Consider the following 23563-nt stretch of genomic DNA (forward strand, 5'->3'; position numbering starts at 1 on the left):
CAGAAGCCATTACATAATTTTCAGCAATTTTCCAAGCTGTTTAAAGGCACAGTCAACTTAGTGTATGTAAACTTCTGACCCACTGGAATTGTGATATAGTGAATTTCTAAGTGAAATAATCTGTCTGTAAACAATTTTTGGAAAAATTACTTGTGTCATGCACAAAGTAGATGTCCTAACCGACTTGCCAAAGCTATAGTTTGTTAACAAGAAATGCGTGGAGTGGTTGAAAAACAAGTTTTAATGACTCCAATCTAAGTGTATGTAAACTTCCGACTTCAACTGTAAATCAAAATGTTGAATCCAATAGCCCATGGTTGTCAAGCTTCCAACAAGTCAAATGTTCCACATTGTTCCTTGAATGCTTATTTTGAAACGCACACTGAGAAGCATGGACAGACAAAATCCACCAAAGACAAAAATGGTACAGTATTAAAACCTTTACTCGGACATGATACAACAGAAACAGATTCCAAATTAAATGAAAAAAAAGCCTTTCCTTCCCCAAAACAGTCAATCATTTCCACATGTATGTTGGAGTCAGAGATAAAATAATGACAAAAAAACTAGACATGAGAAAAAGGAAATTGAAAATCCCATGTGATATAACAGTTCCTGCGTGTGTTTAATAGTCCCGAATACAGATGAATCGCACGGTCAAAGGAAAGAGTCAAGCACAACAGAGAAGCAGTGTATTTGGGCGGGAATCAACGACAGGAAATCTCCAGATCTAACGAAAACAGCTTTTCTTGATCAACAAAACATCATCTGATCAAGTGAGTCTACCACCCTAAGCACTTATCCCACTGTGAACACATTCTCCTCCTCTGAGCATGTTGAGCTGGCCCTCCCCTCAAGTTCATCCGCGTAATGGGACACTATCCAGAGGCGTGACTTCAGCGCGCACCTTTGGGATCTATGCATTGGCTCCAATTCTTTTCTCAGCTTAAGCCAAGTTTTGCTGGCAGTGTCCAATGCATATTTTTCTACGTAAACACACTCCTGTTTGCGCTGGACACAGAAGAAAAAAAACGTGATCCAAATAGTCAAATTATCAGTGCACGTTCCTAGCTTGTAACTCTGCCCTCTTGGCCACAAAAAAAGCACCACTGCACAGTATAAATCTCCATAGGGACCACCCCGACTAGTGCCCTCCCCCTTGCTGTGGCACCTTTCTTATAAAGGGGAGTTCTTTAGTGACAAAGCACAACACTCTGAACACTCAACAGTCATCCACATGACCTCAGCGTGGCACAGCATCAAACGCTGGCCCTCACACCTGTTCGGCAGTGTTACGTCATCACAGGGGTGGCACCAACCAACCGCATGGGGTGTTTTGATCATCATAGAGTTGACCTTTGCACCAGGGTGTCTATTAAATAAGTATTGCATCCCGCTAGATACAAACACATGACAGCTTCACAGGATGCAAAAGTTTAAGCGTTTTTGTGTGTTTTTAAGCAAGTGTTTTCAAAAGTAAGTTGAATATAAATGAACGTAAATCAAAAGGTCCAGGCGTCTGCCTTGAGTGCACGCGGTCACAAGGGACACGCATCTTTGGGCTGCACGCCGGCGGTCTGTCTCGAAGGGCGACGACCGCCGCAGCACTGCCATCAAGTAATACCAAAGGGACACTGCACTCGATTGGCAAGGGAAGAGAAGGGCCCGGGCAACGTGTATGCAAATGTGCGCCCTGCTCTTCTGTGCATCTTTCTGTGTCGTTGTAAACCTCTCTCCATACTGCAGCACACCCGAGCTTGCTGGTATAACCAGACCAAGACCTCATTGTACACAGTGGACATAATCAACACAGGCACATAAACATAGTGTACAGGCAGTTAAAAAAAAAAAAATCTGATAAACTGCCTGAACACCCTGAAAATGCTTAGCTTATAGAACCTGTAGAATTCTTATAGGGCTTTTATACGTATACTGTATTTCTGCTCACAGCTAAACTGAATTTATAGGACAAGACACAACATAACAAGGGATTCACTTTAAAATGCACTGTTACAGCACTAGAAGAGGCAAGTGAGTCATTTTGACTAAATTTGACTAATTTTTAGTCATGCCTCCCTCAGTCTGACTTTTCCTAAATACGTCTATTTAACACACGCATGTTAGCATTTTGTGTTATAAGCAGTTTTAAAAGAGGATATATTTTTTTGCGGAGCGAACAAGTGACTTTTTCAAATCCTCCTACAGAGTCACATGCAGGTAAGACTGATTTCTAAATATCACTTTTCCAATAATTACCTCTGTTCCACGAGCTCTACACTTGAGCATGAGAAAACAAAATAGCCTACAGTAACAAACTAATGAAAATGCTATTTTGTTCTTTGAAACAATACTTTTTTTGGCATTCTGTTATCTAAGACCTTCAAAAACACAAGCAAAATATTATTTTTCCAATATCATATATGAAATTAATTTATTAGACTGTTAGAATGTTGGAGTCAAAGACTCATTTTGGCTTGAAGTGGGGTCCCTCAAGGGTCAGGCTTTTCTACTGTTAAGAAATGGGAGATTGAAATGCGTTCACATTCAACTGAGGAAGCTCCAACAACAACAAAAAAACGAGGGAATTACACAAGGGGTTGTTGCCAACATCGTGACAAGATTGTGGTTCACACTGGGGATACACAGATAAGATACTCTACCCTGTGGGACTAAATTCCTTAAGACTGATCTCGAGTTCTACTCGTTCATTTTTATTCTGCAACGACTGATTCATGTTCACATGTATAGATGTACATAAACCCGACGGGCATGTAAATGGTCTACAGTGCCCCCACGGCCTGTTCACAGGCTTGGAGTAGGACACCCTGTTAGACAGGTATCATCCTCCATATCCACATTACATGGGGGAGGTGTTCCTCTCCCGCCAGAAAGGCCTGACTGCAAGTCAATGTAGGAGATCGGCTGGAAAGAGTACGGCCGAGTGGGAATCCTATTATAAGTAGACCTCGGTTTCAAGAGGGGGAAAAAGGTGGAGGGTGTGTACTTGCACACTCTTGGCGTTTTGTTTGTGTACTGTGTTTGCATTGGTGGGAGGAGCAATAAGAGGACGGGCTCATTGTAATGGAGGGAATGGAATGGTACCAAACACATGGAAACAACGTGTTTGACAGCATTCTATTGAACGGGCGGCAGGTAGCTTAGCGGTTAAGACAGTAACCGAAAGGTCGCTGGTTCTAATCCCTGAGCCGACTAGGTGAAAATAATCTGTCGATGTGCCCTTGAGCAAGGCACTTAACCCTAATTGCTCCTCTAAGTCGACCTGTTTAAGTGCATCTTCTAAAATGACTCAAATATAAATTCTATTCCAGCCATTACAATGAGCCCATCCTCCTATAGCGCCTACCACCAGCCTCCACTGGTGTAAACAAGCACATCTATAATTGTAAGACCACATGAGTCGTGTAGGACCCAACTTTAGGACAGTTGAACTTCTGTCCAGTAAGCGATACAGCATTCTCTATTCTACATCCTAATTTCTGTTCTGAATGGTAAATAATACCAATCTCCAAATACTTCATAAAAACGACCCACACATCTAAATCCTTCTATGCACACAATATGGTCTCAATCGTTATGCATCTGCCAATATTGCTCACATTGTGTGTAATGGTGCTCTTTTAATATTTCAGTTCAAAGTTTGTAATGTGTTGACAGCTAGTTCTGTTATGAGGGAGCTGAATCGGCCCCTATTGTGTAGGTTTGTGTAAGCAGACCACACAATAGAATCGCGGTAGATGGGTCAGGGTCATCGGCTGAAGCCAACCAATCAGCTCCACAATAAAACACAAAGTATTGTCACAGGCTGGGCAGGCTAAGGGCGTGGGGTCTATCACCCTGCCCGTGACACAGCAGCCCTTTAGAATACCATTCGTGTCACGAGTGACGAAACTACTAGCACAACAACTAGACTTAATAGTCAGTCACAACGAGGTGGGTCTTTCAAGCTTAAGATCCAGTCTATGGGGAAAACCCTTTACGATTATATATATATATTTGTTTTTTACAGTACATATTGGAAGTGTACAATATCTGTTCATATTGCTATCGGGGAATACTTTTTGTTGTGTGCTAACATGCTTGCTAACCCCTGTGTTTTCCCTACTGGTCCTTCTGTAGCTCAGTTGGTAGAGCATGGCGCTTGTAACGCCAGGGTAGTGGGTTCGATCCCCGGGACCACCCATACGTAGAATGTATGCACACATGACTGTAAGTCGCTTTGGATAAAAGCGTCTGCTAAATGGCATATATTATTATTATTATTACTGTATGCACATGTTGGGATTGCCCAGTCGTGCTCTAGTGAAGGAGTAGATGTGTCATCGTATTTACATATTGTTAAAAAGTTAACGGAAAGAGGCTGCAAGCACTTGAATGACACAAACGGGGGATTCAGAAGGGGAATTGTAGGGGTACAGTAGGCCACTGGAACAAGTTATCGAATGATATCAAGTCTTTCTTAGACCGGATGGCCATTTCACAGAACGAAGCACGGCCATTAACACCGTGGCTCTTCAGAAGACATGATGAGAGCTGGAGAGATTCTTTGTGGTTGCCCCAGTTTCTTAAAGATGGGCAAGATAGGTTTCTGCAGCAAATGTTTACTTACACAGTAATGTTTCACAGAGTGCAAAAATGACCATTAGCAAAGTAGAGGGTGTCAAACAAAAGAAACATCTACAACAGCACCAATGAACGCAGTGCACTTGAACAAGGTTGCACTTCCTGTGCCCAATGGCCCTTGTTTGGACTTAAAGAGAACAAACAGCAAAATGCAATAAAGAACACATCTTACAATTCAGTTTCTCTCTTTGAAAGCCTGGTGTGAACTTTAAGGGCCAACCAAAGTGCCCCCTCCTTGGATTTCAATGCCTTAAAAAAGGTGTCATTTTAAGAGTACAGTACTTCAGAATGAATTCAGAGCATTTAAGCATGAATAAAGCATAGTATTCAAATCCCATTCGGATTGGTGAACACAGAGGGGCGTGTCTGCCTCTATTGGCTGTGTCCCGATCAATAGAAGTTGGGTGACAGTTGATTGAAATATTACGCACCTGATCATGACGTGTTTGGGTTAAACCCAAGAGTAAAGCCTAAGACAGAGTAAGCCACTCGTCATATCTATGCGCACAGCAATGTATCTGAATAACCTACGAACCCCACAAGAAGCTGAGAGGTCTACCTTGATTCGCGGAAGCGTGTACACTCAAAGCTGAAGGCTAACTCATGATAAAACTTGTATATGCAGTTAAAAAGGATATATTTCAATGCGTCTTAACCCCTACTGTGAAAAAGTATTTGATTATGTGTGTGTTTGACAGCATACGGGGGGGGGGTATGGGGGGGGTTGGTGTGAGCGGGACATAAAAGCCAGCAGACATGGTGAAGCCCTAGAACCAGGGTGCCAGAACTAGAACCCCTGGTGCAAAATGGACCAGGGCAGAACCTGGTTCTTAGGTCAGCTGGTGGGGCGCCTCTAGCATCTCCATGAGGAACGTGTCGATAGGGGTGTCGCCAATCAGCTTGAAGAAAAACAGGTGCTCCAGGCACTTCAGGCCGATGGAGCGCAGCGCTGGCAGCCGGAGGAGGAGCTTAGCGAACCTGGGGCAATGGGGAGAACGAGTGAGGTCAATCACGGTGGTGACGTGGGAGTATTGTGCGGATAGGTGCTATTGTATGTCTGTGTTTCTCTTGTACCTGCCCTGCTGGTCGGGGTATCTCTGTTTACAATAGGACTCTAGCGATGCGTACACCTTCTCCCTCAGCAATTCCACTTCACTGGGGCTGGACAGGCCCTTGGCATCTGAATGCAGGAACAAACACAGGCACTATAGCACATGACAATAATTAACATGTGATTCTTCCTGACATCATGCTATATCTGGTCTGAAACGGCTTAAAATCGTTATCTCGTCTCATTTCGTTATTTGAGCGGAAATCATTTACCTGGGTTGAAGAGGATGATGGCTCGAAGGCAGCCGAGCTCCGTCTTGTCCATCTGCATGTCTCTCATCTTACTGACCAGCTCCGTGAGAACTCTACAACCAGGGTCGAGGAAGGGGAGGTGTGACAGAGGGACGAGAGGAGTTAGCATCTTCTCTAGGGTTCACCACAGTTCCACTCAACGATGCAGCAGTTAAATAAAGAAATTAACAGAAGGGCAGGGGGGGCTGGGATACAAGTTCTACATCCTCTTTACACTATGCATTTAAACGTTACACTACAACCACACAATCGATAAATTCCATCCAAGCCCAAACCACACTTTTCTTATTTACAAACTACTGCACATCGCACAAAATGTTGGGTAATGCAATAATTCAATAAGGACAGAAAGAAGATGAAGGGAAGGAAATTAGCAGCTGGTGTTTTGTCGACGCTGCGCCAGCGACCAGTTGAGCCTGCGCTACGACAGAAAAGAGGAGAAACAGAACACAACACTCACTGAAACACGAGCGGACAAGATACACACGACCCGCTCTTTTACCTGGTCTAATTACAGCACTTTCTTTGCCAGATTCTCTCACTCAACAACTGGGCCAAGAAAAGCGTTTATTTTGTGGCGTTGTTTGTTTTGTTTTGTGTTCGTTGTTGATAGGGGAAGGTAGGCGTGTAGTGATGTCATTACCTGTCAAATATGGCTCCAACCTCTGCATTGTGCGCACTCTCCCTGTGTATTCAATTACAATGTGTTATTACAATGTTATTACACAGTTACATTGTTATTACATTGTCCCCCCCTGCGTTGGTTTGGGCCCAGAGGAACAGGTAGGTTAGACTCTACATTGCATTTTGGTGCCCACTTCTGGGAGTAACAAGCTACAGGCTCTTGTTGATGGAGACTTGGCCTGATGAAAATGTTTTAGATAGCATTAAAACTACGGGAAATAAAGCTTGAGGAATGACAAAAATATGCCAATGTAACACAGCAATAAATATATTTGAGGCGTTTGAGCACAGACAAGATTTAGAGGAGAAAACTTTCATATTGGGTCTGATTAAAATAGGGCAAATTGTAATTTTTTTATTTAATTTAATGTTGTTTTTTAAAATTATGAACCTTTATTTAACCAGTTCTATACAGTATTACACAAGACCTTTCCTTATCTTCACAACCATAGCGTTTTAGGCATACTTCATCGTACTCTCGATAATTAGCATATAAAACTTCCTGGGTAAGTACGGATCATTTTTTAAAAATCCTTCATGTAAATGGTTTAACCAAATCAGCACAAAAGGGTTATGGGTATTGGCACGGGCCAATGACAGTAGAGCAGATAAGCATAAGCCAATAGAGGAGCGTAATAAATAGTCAAAGGAACAATGCAGTAATATGATTTAATCATCTTAATCAAATCGATTTGGCATAAATCATAAATGAATGAAAGAAGTGTTTTTTTTTAAGGACAAAAAACAAAAAAACATGTGAGGATACAAAATGAGAATTGAGAGATTTCACACAAAAAAAAAACATTCAGCGGACCACATTTACGCAAGGATGTCTAGATTACGATGCATCTGAAACAAAAGCCTGCAACCAGTTAATCCAAGAGATGCTTCAGTTCCTGTGGGAATTGGGAGTATTGCAGTTTATAAACTATTAATAACAATGTAATTACTGTGTAATAAACAATGAATTCACACCATGTGATGTGGCGACCCTATTGAGTTGGGGTGGGCACGCTTGTTCCCTGAGAGCTGCGATGAGCGCAGGATTTTACTCGAGACAGGTGCCATGCCGCTTGATTAAAGGCTATTTTACACTACTGAATAAAATACTGACATCTGCCAATGTAAAATGTAATAGATGAATGTGCCCCGTGTGTGTGTGGCTGTGTTGGGGGGGTAATCCTAGTGAAGTCAACAGTGACGTCTACAGCACATTAAGCATTAGCCCCCAGCGTTCTGGCATGCTGCATTATTCTCAGCTAGCCAAACCGAACGAGTGTGCTCGCATACATTTGCTTGAAAAACGAGGAAAAAGCGTGCAATAGTACTGTTTGTCCATTTTGAGACGCCGTAGCCAGTATACTTCCTCAAAATAGTCCAAATTAATCTAAGATAACTCAAGAAATCTGTAACTAATTTAGACTTTTTGCCCGAATAGATGTTAGTCGCACAATTTTACATCTAACTAAGATGTTTGGTGCATTTTCAATGGAAAAATGTACATGAAAACAAGTCGTCTCTTGTTGAATGACAACAAAGACTTTACTGAAGAATCCCTACTGTTGACCAATTACCAATGAAAGGGCGTAGACTTTGTCTCCGAACTTCAGCTTGCCTCCAGACAAAATGCTGGGAGCTCGAACAGCCCAAAACAAAAATCCTCACCGTAGTCCAAAATGAACAAAAATGTCACAAAATGTAATCATAATATATGCTCCATTCTCCCTTTAGTCGGGAAAATTATTCAGCTCATTTAAAAAAACTCATCTGGACTCCAAAGAGAAATGGCCATTTAATGAATAATAACTGTAACAGGCATGACCATGACTGAAAATTATGTTCTACAAACACATGTATGGTAAAGTGTTATGACGGCGTGTATGGTTAAATTAAATAAACTGCCATTACAAAAACACTAGACATTAAGTGTTGACTGTTTATGGAAAAAACAATGCAGAATGCTTAAATCATTCAGGGGCACCTTTTTTTCAATCTTTCTCCCTGCAGTTTATAAGCTTTTCGATGAAAATAAACATGTAAAAGGTTGCTTCTATGTGCTTCACCGAGGTCCATCGCACATGCGGGTGTTACCTGTCGAAGATGGCTCCCACGCCGGCACTGTGGGCACTGTTCCTGTGCACGTGTAGGCCGGTGGCCAATAGGATGCCGTCCTTCACACTGATGGAGCGGTGAGAGAAGGAAGCGATCAGCAGCTCGTTCCAACCTGGAGAGAGACAGGGTCATCAGCCTATCCATTTGGGCTGTGAACGGCTTGGATTTAATGAGGTCAAAGCTGAGCAGGGCTGTGTTCATTAGGGTGTAAGACAAAAAAACTTTTTCCAACTAAAAAAAATATAATGTTTTATTGGACATGTCCAGGTAGTCCCTCCCTGTTTCAGTTAGCTTTCTTCCATTTGGTGCCGATGAACATGAAAAGGTGAAGGCTTTTTGAGCGTACCGGCACGTAGCAGGATGACCTGGTCGTCCAGGGCCAGCTCAGAGAAGTGGGGGACCCTCTTGGCCCACTCCACCAGGGTAAACAGCTGCTTGTCTGCAGCCTGGCAGATGTTGGTGACCGGGTCGTTGGGCTGGAAAGAGAAACATAGGGAAAGAGACTGGCCTCAACATAGGGCACAAAATAGAGACTGGAGACCTTAGGATCACATTTAAACTAAGTGGGTCTGTTACCTCAGAATATATTGTATCACAATAAATTGTTGGCTCAGTCGCACAATCAAATCTCTAGAAATAATAACAGACAGTGGAGTAAGAGAAGTTGGTATATGTGTGCTACGAGAAGTTGGTATGTGTGCTACGAGAAGTTGGTATGTGTGCTACGAGAAGTTGGTATGTGTGCTACGAGAAGTTGGTATGTGTGCGTCGAGGGGACAGACGGTGGGTCACACACACACATTTACCGAGCTGTCCCCGGAGCTCCCATCGGCATGCAGCTCGGTCTTCTGTTCCACGGCCATCTCTGCCTCTAGGATCTTTTCCACTGGCATCTCCTCGTTGATGGCACTGGTCGACTCCACCTCGCTCTCCCGCTCCTTGTTCCTCTGGCGCTCCTCCTGCACGGCTGCAGGGGCACAGGAAGGGCAGAGGGAAGGAGAGAGGGAAGGAGGGGACGAGAAGGAAAGAGGCACAGGAGGGGAGGAGGAGAGGGGAAAGTAGGGAGCAGCAGAGGGAGAAGGATGGAGGGGGAAAAGATAAAGAAAGAGCAGGACAGGGAAGTGAGATGGAGAGAGAGCAAATGGGAAGCAAAAGTTAAGAAAAGAGAAAGGTGAGAGAGAAAGGAGGGAAATAAAAATAAAAAAAAGAGAAAGAAGAAAGTTGAGAAAGAGAGGAGTGTGAAATGAGGAATGTAAAGAATGACACAGGTAGAGGAAAAGGAGATACACAGATATGTACATTTCCCGGTTAGTTCAAACGACAAAGATGTTTTTACCTTTCACACCAGGGGTCTCAAACTCAAGGCCTAGGGGCTGATATCTGATTCCCAGAATTTTCCTATTAGAATCACCCCACAATAAGATTTATTCCTATGGCAATAAGGTTCACCCCAAACCACATAAAATGGCACAATACCAATCATCTGTGCACCACAATCAGCGAATTCAGGGAAATATCTGGAATCAGCCCGACACCACAGTAATACGATTTTACACAATGTCAGCGATACTGAGAACACCAACACTAACTCCACGATAAGCGTTACATTGCTATTAGCGATTCTTGAGCTTGGGTGCTGCTATTGGACTTGACGCAACGCGAGCGCAACAAGGGTCACGAGCAGCTTTCATTGATTTCAAAGGAAGCATTTCCTCAACGGCTGATAGCAATGCCGTACTCCCGATGGCTATTGTATATCAGGGCCTTAAGACTTACATTGCACCTGGTAATTAGAGTTTCATACCAATACATTCTGCAACATACCTCACCCAAAAATGGACCATCACAACAAAACAACAAAATATTGTTGTTTTACCTCTTGACCAAATAAAACATTTAAAAAATGCACAAACATTAGAAAAAGGATGATTGTTTCAAAGTGTTGTAGGCAAGAGAGCGCTGTCTTCCGTGTGGTATGATGGTCCATTTCTGAGCATTTACATAAAACCAGATAACAAGTACTCTGCACTATTCCCCACCAACTAATTAAATGCCATTCTCCTTACATCTCTGTCGTTCATCTTGGACCACTACAGAAGATGGGAGAGAGAAAACGAGAGGAAACAAGAGGGGAGAGAGAGGGGGGCAGGGGTTAGTGTTTACAAGGCTCTCCATCCCCCTCTCTCTACCTCTTTCTCGTTCTTTCCATCCCCTTTGAGTACAATCAATACTCTCCCCTTAGAAATAGTTTCATATTACAATATTTAAAAAATCTTAAATGCTCTTAGACATCTTTATTATACATAGATTATTTCAGTGGATTTAAAAACAGCAATTTGAAATAGTTTTATAGCAAGTAGGCTATACAATCTTTTCGGCAACAATGTCAAACAGTGTTATTTCAGCAGGGCAACAGGACGGTTGGTGAGTGGGGGTCTTTGGGTTAGGGGACACAAGGGGCCCCATCCCTCTTACTTCTACATTCTTACTGTAGCAAAAGTCAGACCCAATTTCAATAAGGATCCTAGCTCTCCCTCACTCTTTCTGTCTTGTCGCGGTCTCGCTCCTCATATCTCCAATTGCATCCCTCTCGGCCTCTCCCTCCATTTCAAGCCTTACCTGGTGATAGCATTGCCCTTTTAAAGAGCCATATTGAATGCTAGTTGAGGACAGCAGACTGCTAGGCTCCCCTTACCTTCCCTCTTCATGCCACAGGCCAGGCACTTCTGGTAGCGGCAGTACTGGCAGCGGTTGCGCTGGCGCTTGTCCACCAGGCAGTCCTTGTTGTCCCGGCAGGTGTAGCTCAGGTCCTTGCGCACCGTGCGCTTGAAGAAACCCTTGCAGCCCTCGCAGCTGTGCACTCCGTAGTGCTTACCTACAGAGAGAGAGAATGACAAGAAAGAGGAATTCAAATAGACAACAATAGAGAGGGAATAGGGGGATAGGAAAAGGAGGGAAGGTTACATCAGTAACGAACCCCTTTCAATCCTTCAGGCACTAAGCCTAGAGCGCATAGTTCTTCAGGTGCGATGGTAATGAAAATACATGGAAGTGTTTCGGTCCCTTTTAGGAGAAACTGAACTGGTACAGACAAGGGAGAGATGAAAAACAATTCCTTACTGTGTTTTAAACATTTTATGCAGCTTTCTTTAAAACAATTTTCTACACTACGGAAAGGTATACCCAAATCTAGGGTTATATGACGTTTCCATACCATAAAGGCTATAGGTTCGTGTAGCCAATGCCATGTTGTGTAGATCCCACTATGCACAGCGGAAATCTATTGGTGTCAATCCCAAATTCATGAGAAACATCCACACCACCTAACTAAATTTCATTCAACGCCTGTAGAATTTTGGACAGAACTATCCTTTAATAAACAAAGCATATTGCACAACTGCTTCTCTCTCAGCCCCCCCCCCCACAGACCCTAAATCAACCCCCAGTCTGTCCTATAGATGGAAGAGTATATAGTTAAACTTGCCTTCTTACAGACGGGGTGGGGTTTTGGCCATATTGCATACGCCATTCAATTCATCTCTGATCTTGACAAGAGCATAGGGTCTAGGGGCCCGTTTGGGATTGGGCCTAGACTTACCGGAGGAGCGGTCACCACAGATGGCACACAGGCGCTTTTGGGAGAGCATGGGGCCCCCTGGGCTGTGGCCTCCCAGTCCGAACGGAGGCTTCACGTCATCCGAGCTACTGACCGCGTGCAGCCCCGACATGGACACTGTGGAGTTGATCTGGAGGCAGAGAGAAAGGCGGGAAGGGGATATGGGCAGGAGTGAGAGGGGAGGATGTGTCATAAACTGACAGCGCATCACTCCTTAGTTTGATTATTTGGAGTCATAGTTGCAGAGCTGTCATATTTCAAGAAACATGACAAAAAAACATCAGTACTTTCATGCATCCAACAATCACATACATATTGCCAGCTATCTTTTTGAGTGGGCTGGTTGATCAGTATTAAAGTCACATTCAGTTACCCGTTCGCACGCCCAGGCACCCTTGGTCGGAGAAAAGAGCCTCCCTCGCCCTCAAAGCAATAGAGGTTACAGAGCACTTCTCGCCCTCACCAGTTCAAGCAGGTTAAGTCTCAAGGCATCCTCATAGCCGGATTAATTCGTGGGGACGTTTGAGGGGAATCAGAGGCAAAAAGTGAAATGGAGGGAGGAGAAAGAGAAAAAGCAAGGGGGGGAGGAGAAATAACACTGAAAAGGACCATCTGATGTGAGAGGAGATAGAGGAAATGAAACAACCAATATGGAGAAAGGTAGAGGTGGTAATAGGGGGGGTTCTTACCTCTGCACTCCTGGTATACATATTGATCTGTGAAGTAAAAAGGGCTGAAGTAGAGGGCAGGGGAGGAAAGAAAGAGGGATGGGTGGGCACACTCAGGGACGGACAGTACGGGTATTTGTTTGGATATTCACTACTATGCTGCCACTACGAGCCCCTTGGACCAATCATTTTATGCCTGGAAGAAGAAGAAAAATCTACATAAAATGATCGCAAAAGCAGATCAATTAAATGGAGATAAAAACTGTACTTTGTGCATGTCAATTTATGGATTTTATGTACAGTACTAGTCAAAAGTTTGGACACACCTACTCATTCCAGGGCTTTTGTTTTGTTTTACTATTTTAAAATAATAGCAAGACATCAAAACTAGGGCTGTCTTCTGTATACCAACCCTAGTTTGTCACAACATAACTGATTGGCTCAAACACATTAAGAAGGAAAGAAATTTCACAAATTAACAAAACACACCTGTTAATTGAAATGCATTCCAGGTGACTACCTCATGAAGCTGGTTGAGAGAATGCCAAGAGTGTGCAAAGCTGTCATCAAGGCAAAGCGTGGCTATTTGAAGAATATAAAACACATGTTGATTTGTTTAACACTTTTTTGGTTACTACATGATTTTCAGATACCACATGATGTGTTATTTCGTAGTTTTGATATTTTCACTATTATTCTACAATCTACAGTAAAGAAAAACCTTTGAATGAGTAGTTGTGTCCAACCTTGACTGGTACTGTATATCTGTCATGGAAATATTGCAGAATGTGTTCCCTATTTTCTAGTCATACGCAGGAATGGGACAGGGAGAGTTGGATCTTTTGATGTGTCGTTTTGAGGGTAACCAATGATTCACTGGCATCCTTGATCTAAAATGTCATAATTTAATCATTACTCAATTAATTTAATATTTTGTGAGGTTTTTAAAGTCAGAACGCATTCAAAGAAAAAGGGCAACATGTTTAAAAAAGTACCCAAATAATGCTGTTTCGTGGTTGATTTCACAGATAAAAAAATGTGCTACTTCTAAGAATCAATGATTTACAATATTTAGATATGTATGGTTTCACGTTTGCCTTCGGTAGTTATCCACAATTTCACTTGACCTATAATGCTGGGAATTCCCAGAGACCTCACAATACGATATTATCACGAGGCTTAGGTGCCAATACGATATGTATTGCGATTCTCACGATTCTATATGTATTGTGATTCGATACTGTGATTTTTTGCGATTCGATGTTCCAAACATATTGCTCACCATGGCTCCCTATTTAAAAATTATATGGAAAACAAGCTTTGAAGGAAAAATACTAGAGTTTTGATGCAGGTACAGCTAGCTCAAAAATAATATTGCGATATTGCCCAAACAATGTTAACCGTCAACAATTATATGCCTATATTTAACTATTCATTTTTCACCTATCAACTATTTAACAATAAACTACCTCACAGTATATTGCACATTTTAGGGGTCGTAAAATAGCAGCCAATTGTTTGTTTACAATAAAAGTGAGCTCAACAAGTGATACTCTTCTCAACCAATCACTTGAGTCTGATGATACTGGCAGATATCAAATCAAACACGCATGTTGACTGCAGCCTATGAAGTCACTCTTGGTTCACACTGGCCACTACTGTAAAGCAGAATTTATTGACCATGGCGCCAACTTCTCATCTCTGAATGGCCCTGAAAGGTGAAAGATGAGGTTGGAGAAGAGTGGTAGAACAGAACAGTGTTAGCTACCTGTCTGGAACTCAGGTCTCACCTGGGGGCTGCTGATGGGGCCGTAGCCCACCGAGGGTGTCCCGGGAAGGCAGGGTGACCCCAGGGAGGAGCTGATGACAGAAAAGGGCGAGCCCATGCTGCTGATGGGGCTGTTGACGGCCGAAGTGACGGGCGGCAGAGAGGTCATGGCAGCAGCTGTGGGGGTCAGGGGTGGCGAGCGCTGGCCCGAGGGAGGGGAGGACACAGAGGAGCTGTCTGGGCTGCGGGAATCTGGTGAGAAACAACAGGGATTATATACCAGAAAGTGATGACACCGTACAAACAACTCAAGTTTAAGAAAAAAATGAATGATATTTCCCCTAGCTACAATGAAGTTAGTTTTGTGTGTGCTTACCTATTACAAGGGTCATGCCCAGGGGTGTCAATTGGGTATGGCAGAGTATGGCAGTTGCAACCCTAGATCAACACCAATTTAAAAATAGGCCACTAAAATCATTCTAATCCCAATTAAAAGGCAAATACAGTGTAGCGGTATCAGAGAGCTGGCTTTAGGATCATGCAGCCTGCTCAGAACCGGGGGTTGCCCCTAAGGATGCTTTTCGCGGCTGGCTGGCTGGCTGGCTTTGGGACAGCACATCAATGCAGCTCCGCAGTGAACAGAGCAACTTTTTTCTCAAAACAGCTGTTTGACATAAGATGAAACTGGAGTTTTTTAAAAACCTGGTTGAGCTAGTGTGTAGCTGCTAATTGTTGTAAGACAAGTGTTTGTAGAATGTCCCTTATCTACTAAAGGTGAATGAAGTTACAGCAGCCCAGGTGATAATGGCTGGAGACAATTTTGGTTGTTTTTGTTGTTTAAAATTGCATTTAGAGTTTTTAAACTATGTAGAAATGCAGTAAATGACCCCTTATATAGCACTTGGAATAATTATGTATAAGCAATAATAATTAATTTGTAAAGTATATTTCCAAAAGTTCAATGCACACCTTCAGAAAGCATTCACACTCGTTGACTTTTTCCACATTTTGTTGTTACAAAGTGGGATTGAAATCTATAATTGTCATTTTTTTGTAAACGATCTACACAAAATACTCTAATGTCAAAGTATAAGAAAAATTTCGAAAAATGTATTAATATAAATAAATAAAACATGACATCTTGATTAGATAAGTATTCAACACTATGCCGATACATGCTAGAATCACCTTTGCCAGCAATTACAGCTGTGAGTCTTTCTGGGTAAGTCTAAAAGCTTTGCACACCTGGACTGTACAATATTCGGCCATTATTCTTTAAAAAAAAATCAGGCTTTGTCAAGTTGATTGTTAATCATTGCTAGACAACCATTTTCAAGTCTTGCCATAGAATTAAGCCGATTTAAGTCAAAACTGTAACTTGGCCACACAGCAACATTCCATGTCGTCTTGGTAAGAAACTCCAGTCTATATATTTAACCTCGTGTTTTAGGCTTTGTCCTGCTGAAAGGTGAATTTGTCTCCCAGTGTCTGGTGGAAAGCAGACTGAACCAGGTTTTCCTCTAGGATTTATTATTTATTCTAAAAAACGACCTAGTCCTTGCCGATGAAAAACATACCCATAATATTTTTTATTTTATTTTACTAGGCAAGTCAGTTCAGAACAAATTCTTATTTTCAATGATGGCCTAGGAACAGTGGGTTAACTGCCTTGTTCAGGGGCAGAACGACAGATTTTTTACCTTGTCAGCTCTGGGATTTTATCTTGCAACCTTTTCGGTTACTAGTCCAACGCTCTAACCACTAGGCCACCTGCCGCCCCATGCTGCAGCCACCACCACGCTTGAAAATATGTAGAGTTGTACACAATGTTTTTTGTTTTTTTTCAGTATTACTTTAGTTCCTTGTTGCAAACAGGATGCATGTTTTGGACCATTTTTATTCTGTAAAGCCTACCCTTTTTTCACTGTCATTTGTTAGTATTGTGGCGTAACTACAATGTTGTTGATCAAACCTCCTTTCTCCTATCATAGCCATTCAACTTTCTAACAGGTTTAAAAATCATTGTTGGCCTCATGGTGAAATCCCTGAGCGGTTGTAAATCCTCTCTGGCAACTGAGTTAGGAAGGGAGCCTGTATATACCTAGTGGCTGGGTGTAATGATACACCATCCAAAGTGAAATGAATAACAGCACCAGGATCAAAAGAGCCCTTCAATGTCTGTTTTTTAAATTTTATATACCCCATCTACCAATAGGAGCCCTTCTTTGTGAGGCATTGAAAAACCTCCCTGGTCTTTGTGGTTGAATCTGTGCTTAAAATTCACTACTCGACTGAGGGACCTAACAGATAATTGTATTTGTGGGGTACAGAAATGGGGTAGTCATTTACAAATCATATTAAACACTATTATTTCATACAGAGTGAGTCCATGCAACTTATTTGACTTGTTAAGCACATTTTTGCTCTTATTTAGTCCATAACAAAAGGGTTGAATACTTGACTCAAAGACATTTCAGATTTTCATTTTGTATTAACTTGTAAACATTTCTAAATACAAAATTCCACTGATATTATAGGTTATTGTGTGTAGATCGGTGACACAAAATCTAAATTTAAATCCATTTTTAAAATTCAGGCTGTAACACAAAATATGGAAAAAGTCAAGGGGGATACTTTCTGAAGGCAATGCCAGGCAGAAGAGAAAACAGCCACAATACATCAAAAAGTAGAGGAAAGAAAACGTCAAATCAAATCACCATACCTCAAACCATTACATACTAATACAAAACAGACTTTAAGCAGACTAGGCGATCAAACATTAAAAGCTAGCTTGAAAGGGTAGGTCTTTAGTTATGTTTTAAACAAGGAAATTCAAGCTGTCTCCTTGACATGTGTAGGTCACCCATGCTGCACAGGTTTGTAACTTAGGTGAATCATCCTTAAGGGCCTTAAAGGTGAGCAGTAAGAATTTTACATTTGATGTGGGTTGAATGAAGTAGGGTAGTCTGATTAATCAGGCTGTAATAAGCGATTAATTGGAATATACTAGAGGTCGACCGATTATGATTTTTCAACGGCGATATCGATTATTGGAGAACCAAAAAAAGATGATACCGATTAAAATCAGCTATTTTATCTATTTATTTATTTAAAATAATGACAATTACAACAATACTGAATGAACACTTATTTTAACTTAATATAATACATCAATAAAATCAATTTAGCCTCAAATAATAATAACACACAGAAATACGAGCCTTAAGTCATTAATATGGTCAAATCCGGAAACTATCATTTCGAAAACAAAACGTTTATTCTTTCAGTGAAATACGGAACCGTTCTGTATTTTATCTAACGGGTGGCATCCAGTAGTCTAAATATTCCTGTTACATTGCACAACCTTCAATGCTATGCATCACCGGGGGCAAACTACCTGCCCTCCAGGACACCTACACCACCCGATGTCACAGGAAGGCCAAAAAGATCAAAAGGACAACAACCACCCGAACCACTGCCTGTTCACCCCGCTATCATCCAGAAGGCGAGGTCAGTACAGGTGCATCAAAGCAGGGACAGAGAGACTGAAAAACAGCTTCTATCTCAAGGCCAGCAGACTGTTAAACAGCCATCACTAACATTGAGTGGCTGCTGCCAACATACTGACTCAACTCCAGCCACTTTAATAATGGAAATATTGATGTAATAAATGTATCACTAGCTACTTTAAACAATGCCACTTCATATAATGTTTACATACCCTACATTACTCATCTCATATGTATATACTGTACTAACTCTATACCATCCACTGCATCTTGCCTATGCTGTTCTATACCATCACTCATTCATATATATGTACATATTCATTCCTTTACACTTGTGTGTATAAGGTAGTTGTGAAATTGTTAGGTTAGATTACTTGTTGGATATTACTGCATTGTTGGAATTAGAAGCACAAGCATTTCGCTACACTCGCATCTGCTAACCATGTGTTTGTGACAAATAAAATTTGATTTGTCATAATAACGTAAAATTCTGGCAAATTAGTTCGCAACGAGCCAGGGGGCCTAAACTGTTGCATATACCCCAACTCTGCGTGCAATGAACGTGTTTTTTTTTTGCAAATGCGCTTTTGTTAAATCATCCCGTTTGGAGAAGTTGGCAGTCTTTGTCAGTAAGAAATGGTCTTCACACAATTCGCAAAGAGCCAGGTGGCCCAAACTGCTGCATATACCCTGACTCTGTTGCACAGAATGCAAGAGAAGTGACACAATTTTCCTAGTTAAAAGAAATTAATGTTAGCAGGCAACGTTAACTAAATATGCAGGTTTAAAAAGATATACTTGTGTATTGATTTTAAGAAAGGCATTGATGTTTATGGTTAGGTACACATTGGGGCAACGACAGTGCTTTTTCCGCGAATGCGCCTGTTAAATCACCCGTTTAGCAAAGTAGGCTATGATTCAATGATAAATTAACAGGCACCGCATCGATTACATGCAACGCAGGACAAGCTAGATAAACTAGTAATATCAGCAACCATGTGAAGTTAACTAGTGATTATGTTAAGATTGATTGTTTTTTATAAGATACGTTTAATGCTAGCTAGCACCTTACCGTGGCTCATTGCTGCACTCGCATAACAGGTTGTCAGCCTGCCACGCAGTCTCCTCGTGGAGTGCAATCGGCCATGATCGGTGTCAAAAATACAGATTACCGATTGTTATAAAAACTTGAACTCTGCCTTAATTAATCGGCCAATCTGATTAATCGGTCGACCTTTAGGATATATAGCCTGAAACTAATGACTGCAAAATCATTTAAATGTTCCTTACAAGCCAGAAAGTTGAATAAAATTACATTTGATTTTACTCTACCCGTTGTCCATAACCAACTCATTGGCCTTGTGGTTTGAGTGTCCGCACTGAGATTGGAAGGTTGTGAGTTCCAAGTAATACCAAAGACTGTAAAAATGGGATCTGATGCGTCTCCACTTGGCACTCAGCATTAAGGGGATAGATTTGGAGTAACAGGCTGACCACACCGCTCGCATCTGCATTGCTAAGTGCTAAAATAGAAGTCATTCCTATTTCTGACGCAGATCGCGCTGCAAGTCCTGCCTCTCCCATCTCATTGTTTATACCCACATGGGTGATTGAAAGATGAACTGTTTTGCCGGTTGTCGTGGTAATACTATGAAAGTTTAGATGCCAATCACCATAAAAGTTCAAAGATGAAAAGGCCTGGAAGGAGGAGAGATGACTAGAAACGATTCGGTTGACCGTTTTATGTGTGGATTAATTGTTGGAGTAGAGGACCTTGTGCATTTCAGGTAAAATAACAACTCAATGTTTATATCCCAGGACAAATTAGCTAGCAACAGCAAGCTAGCTAAATAGGCCAAATTAGCTAGCATGTGCAAGCTAGCTAGCTATATTGCCATACATGTTTAATGCTTTTCGACCTGTCCCCAAATTAATGTAATTGGTTCAGAGTTTGTTTTGATATTTTAACCTGAGTGTCGTGATCGTGTTTGGTGTGGGGGGGACAAAATAAATTGATGCACAATGGCGCCGCCGATTTGGGTTCCGTGTAAGGCCCTGCGATAGACTAACGTCTTGTCCAGGGCGTGTACTTGTACATCAAGCTGCCTTGCGCTACAGAAACAAGAGATAGGTTCCTACCCTATTGAGCTGTTCCGGATCGCACAAGCCAAGGCTACTTACTTACCGGTTGCCCAACACCATGTTGGTCAAAATTTGAAACAAATTATCCACAGCAAAGTATTGTTTAGCTGACTTTTTAGAGCGCCTGTACTGAAGTTTCTATCATCGCACATGCGCAGAACCATGTAAATACCTGCTGACTTCAGTATGCATGCATCGCGTGTTTGCTCATGACCGAAAGGCACGTGCACAAGACGGAAGTACATGCACGCAACGCAGGCAAACTAACTGAAGTCAAGTTTTATTAGTCGTATGTATGGGATACACATGGTATACACGTCCAACTAAATGCTTACTTCTTAACAATATAACAATAAGAAATAATAAAATATAACAATATGAAAAAAGTAAATGGCTCAGTAGAGTAGAATAAACATTTTAGCATAATTATAATACAGTATTTAGCAATCATAATAAGAGTCGGGTAGCAGCAGTTGTGATGTGTGTGTGTGTGTGTGTGTGTGTGTATGTATGTATGTGTGCCAAGGTGCAGAGAGTCAGTGCATGTGGTCAGTCCAGTTCAAGTGTTCAGTAGTCTGATGATGGATGTGGATAGAAACTGTCTGAGCCTTTTGATATCAGACCTCATGCTCCGATACCATCTGCCCGACATAGGGGAGGGAACAGCTCGTGTTTGGGGTGTGATGACCGCTGCAGGCCTTCCTCAGGCACCATTTTGAGTAGATGTCCTGGATAGGTCCCAGTGATGTACTGGTGTCAGCAGGTGTTGACAAGGTTTTGAGCATGTGCCAGGTGATAGAAATGTCAACTTCAGTACTGCCGCTCTAAACAGTTGAGTAAACAATACTTTCTGTGGATATTGTGTGTCAAATTTCAACCTGAAAGTCCAACACCACAGAAAACTAACTGGTAGAGTAATTTCAAATAATTATATTAAACATTCTGGCTTGTAAAGAACATTTACACAATTCATTTCAAGCTGTATATACTAATAAGTGTGTAGTAATCAGACTAAAAACTGGGGTGATATGGTTTTGTGGTGTAATTTGTGAGTGGATCCTTGTAGCTATAGCCAAATAGGCTATTCAGTTTGGTAGCTTAGTAACATGTTATGCCTTCAGGTATTGCAAATATTGTCAACAAGCATCTCTAATGCACCAACTATAGTTGACCACTGTAGCTGGACATAAAAAACAAAATGCTGAAGTGGCTTGATAGCTAGCTAAATTCATTCGAAAACACCAGTGGCATTCTCTTACCTCTGCTGTCACCCATTATTACCTCCTTGGTGGAAAAGACGTGCTGGGACACCGATAGACGTGCTTCAATAACACTCCGCTATCTAACTCAAGACCGCGGACTGGGGCCCGGGCCAGAGTCGTTTTCGGATGACCAAAAACAGGACTGAAAAAAATGGAGGGGGGGGAGAAATTCCTTAAATAACAGACGCAAACGTCAACATTTGGCATCAGGCACGGTTTTCATAGAGGCATAAGCATCCATTCTCATTTTTTTTTTTTATGTGTGTGCATTTTGGCCAAGAAGAAGCATGTCGTAAACTACCTAGCTAGCTGACGTTATATATCTAAAATGACTAGCTACCTAGATTGTGACAAACGCGGAGTCAACCAAATTGTGGCCTATAGACAGTGCAGCCACAGGAAGTAGAAGGACGATTTGTATCAGTTGTGCAGTTAGCAACCTAGCTATCTATCGTAGTGCAACAACCGACCAGAGAAAACTCGCAAGTGATAAGTTAGTTGGTTTGTAAACAATTCAACATTCTAGCTATACATTACCCCAACAGTAAGATATAACGTTAACGCTAAAACAAACTATGCTATGCATCAACAATAATTACTAACGTTTTTGACAGTGCAGTTTCCTCGCATGAAAAGATGTGGTGGTCAGGCCCCGAGTTCGCATGAAAAGATGTGGTGGTCAGGCCCCAAGTTCTTCCTCTCCTCTCTCCCCACTTTGCCTCGCCGTCAGCCCTCCCTTTCCCTGTACAGCCCTTCTGCCTGTGGCTGACTGAGTAGCTACCGTACCAAAAACAGTACCGTTTGAAAAGGTTTCTGCATTACGATGCATTTACATGCCACTTCAACATTCTATGGCAGCCATGTTAGCTCCTGATTAACATTACATGAGGAATATAAAATGAAATAAATACTATAAAACTGAATGTCTGTAATGAGCAGTATGATGCATTTACATGACACTACCACATGCAGCCATGTTCCCCGTTAACATTACATGGGGAATATTTAAACAATGTTGTGTCACTGAATGTCTTGAATTAGAACAATATCTCAAATTCTAAAAGTTGGCCCAACTTTAAATACACAGAACCCAAATATAAACACAACATGCAACAATTTTCAAGATGTTAAAGTTCATATAAGGAAATCAGTCATTTGAAATAAATTCATTAGTCCCTAATCTATGGTTTTCACGACTGGGAATACAGATATGCATCTGTTAGTCACAAAATGCCTTAAGAAGGAGGGGCGTGGATCAGTATACCAGTCAGTATCTGGTGTTACCACCATTTGCCTCATGCAGTGTAACACATCTACTTCCCATAGAGTTGATCATGCTTTTGATTGTGGCCTGTGGAATGTTGTCCCACTCCTCTTCAATGGCTGTGCGAAGTTGCAGGAACTGGATCATGCTGTCATAAACATCGATCCAGAGCATCCCAAACATGCTCAATGGGTGACATGACTGGTGAGTATGCAGGCCATGAAAGAACTGGGACATTTTCAGCTTCCAGGAATTGTGTACAGATCCTTGCAACAAGGGCTGTGAATTATAATGCTGAAACATGAGGTGATGGCGGCAGATGAATGGCATGACAATGGGCCTCAGGATCTCGTCATATCTCTGTGCGTTCAAATTGCCATTGATAAAATGCAATTGTGTTCATTGTCCGTACTTTATGCCTGGCTATACCATAACCCCACCGTGTGCTCACCCCACCATGTTCAGCAAACCGCTCGCCCACAAGACAACATACACCTTTGAAACCGGGATTCATCTGTGAAGAGCACTTCTCAAG

At 41.9% G+C, this 23563-nt stretch overlaps 1 protein-coding gene across 9 annotated transcripts; it reads right to left on the bottom strand.

Annotated features, from left to right (window-relative positions):
• Positions 1 to 425: 425 nt before the first annotated feature.
• Positions 426 to 22758, bottom strand: LOC124011998 (retinoic acid receptor RXR-beta-A). 9 transcript variants are annotated; one of them, XM_046325331.1, is made up of 14 exons: positions 22368 to 22758; positions 21762 to 21906; positions 15228 to 15289; positions 14874 to 15103; positions 12398 to 12545; positions 11495 to 11674; positions 10866 to 10889; positions 9600 to 9766; positions 9146 to 9275; positions 8779 to 8911; positions 6647 to 6688; positions 5965 to 6056; positions 5716 to 5821; positions 426 to 5619 (listed from the first exon to the last, which is right to left on the bottom strand). In XM_046325331.1, exons 3-14 carry the CDS (start codon positions 15241 to 15243, stop codon positions 5472 to 5474), a joined length of 1416 nt encoding a protein of 471 aa, XP_046181287.1. In that variant the 5' UTR covers positions 15244 to 15289; positions 21762 to 21906; positions 22368 to 22758; the 3' UTR covers positions 426 to 5471. The 9 variants fall into 9 exon arrangements, with proteins under 9 accessions (XP_046181287.1, XP_046181290.1, XP_046181285.1 ...); XM_046325334.1 differs by lacking the exon at positions 15228 to 15289 and having other exon boundaries at positions 21784 to 21906; positions 22368 to 22756; XM_046325329.1 differs by lacking the exon at positions 15228 to 15289 and having other exon boundaries at positions 22368 to 22756.
• Positions 22759 to 23563: the final 805 nt, after the last annotated feature.

This window comes from Oncorhynchus gorbuscha, linkage group LG24, assembly GCF_021184085.1.
Source record: "Oncorhynchus gorbuscha isolate QuinsamMale2020 ecotype Even-year linkage group LG24, OgorEven_v1.0, whole genome shotgun sequence".
Lineage (NCBI taxonomy): Eukaryota > Metazoa > Chordata > Actinopteri > Salmoniformes > Salmonidae > Oncorhynchus > Oncorhynchus gorbuscha.

Bases quoted from the DNA above. Each gene is read 5' to 3' on its own strand.
- LOC124011998 (XM_046325325.1), bottom strand. The intron at 6,057-6,646 runs GTAATGACATCA...CCCTGGTTGTAG, and splicing joins GTTGGAGCCATATTTGACAG to AGTTCTCACGGAGCTGGTCA. The intron at 5,620-5,715 runs GTACAAGAGAAA...CCATTGCCCCAG, and splicing joins TACCCCGACCAGCAGGGCAG to GTTCGCTAAGCTCCTCCTCC.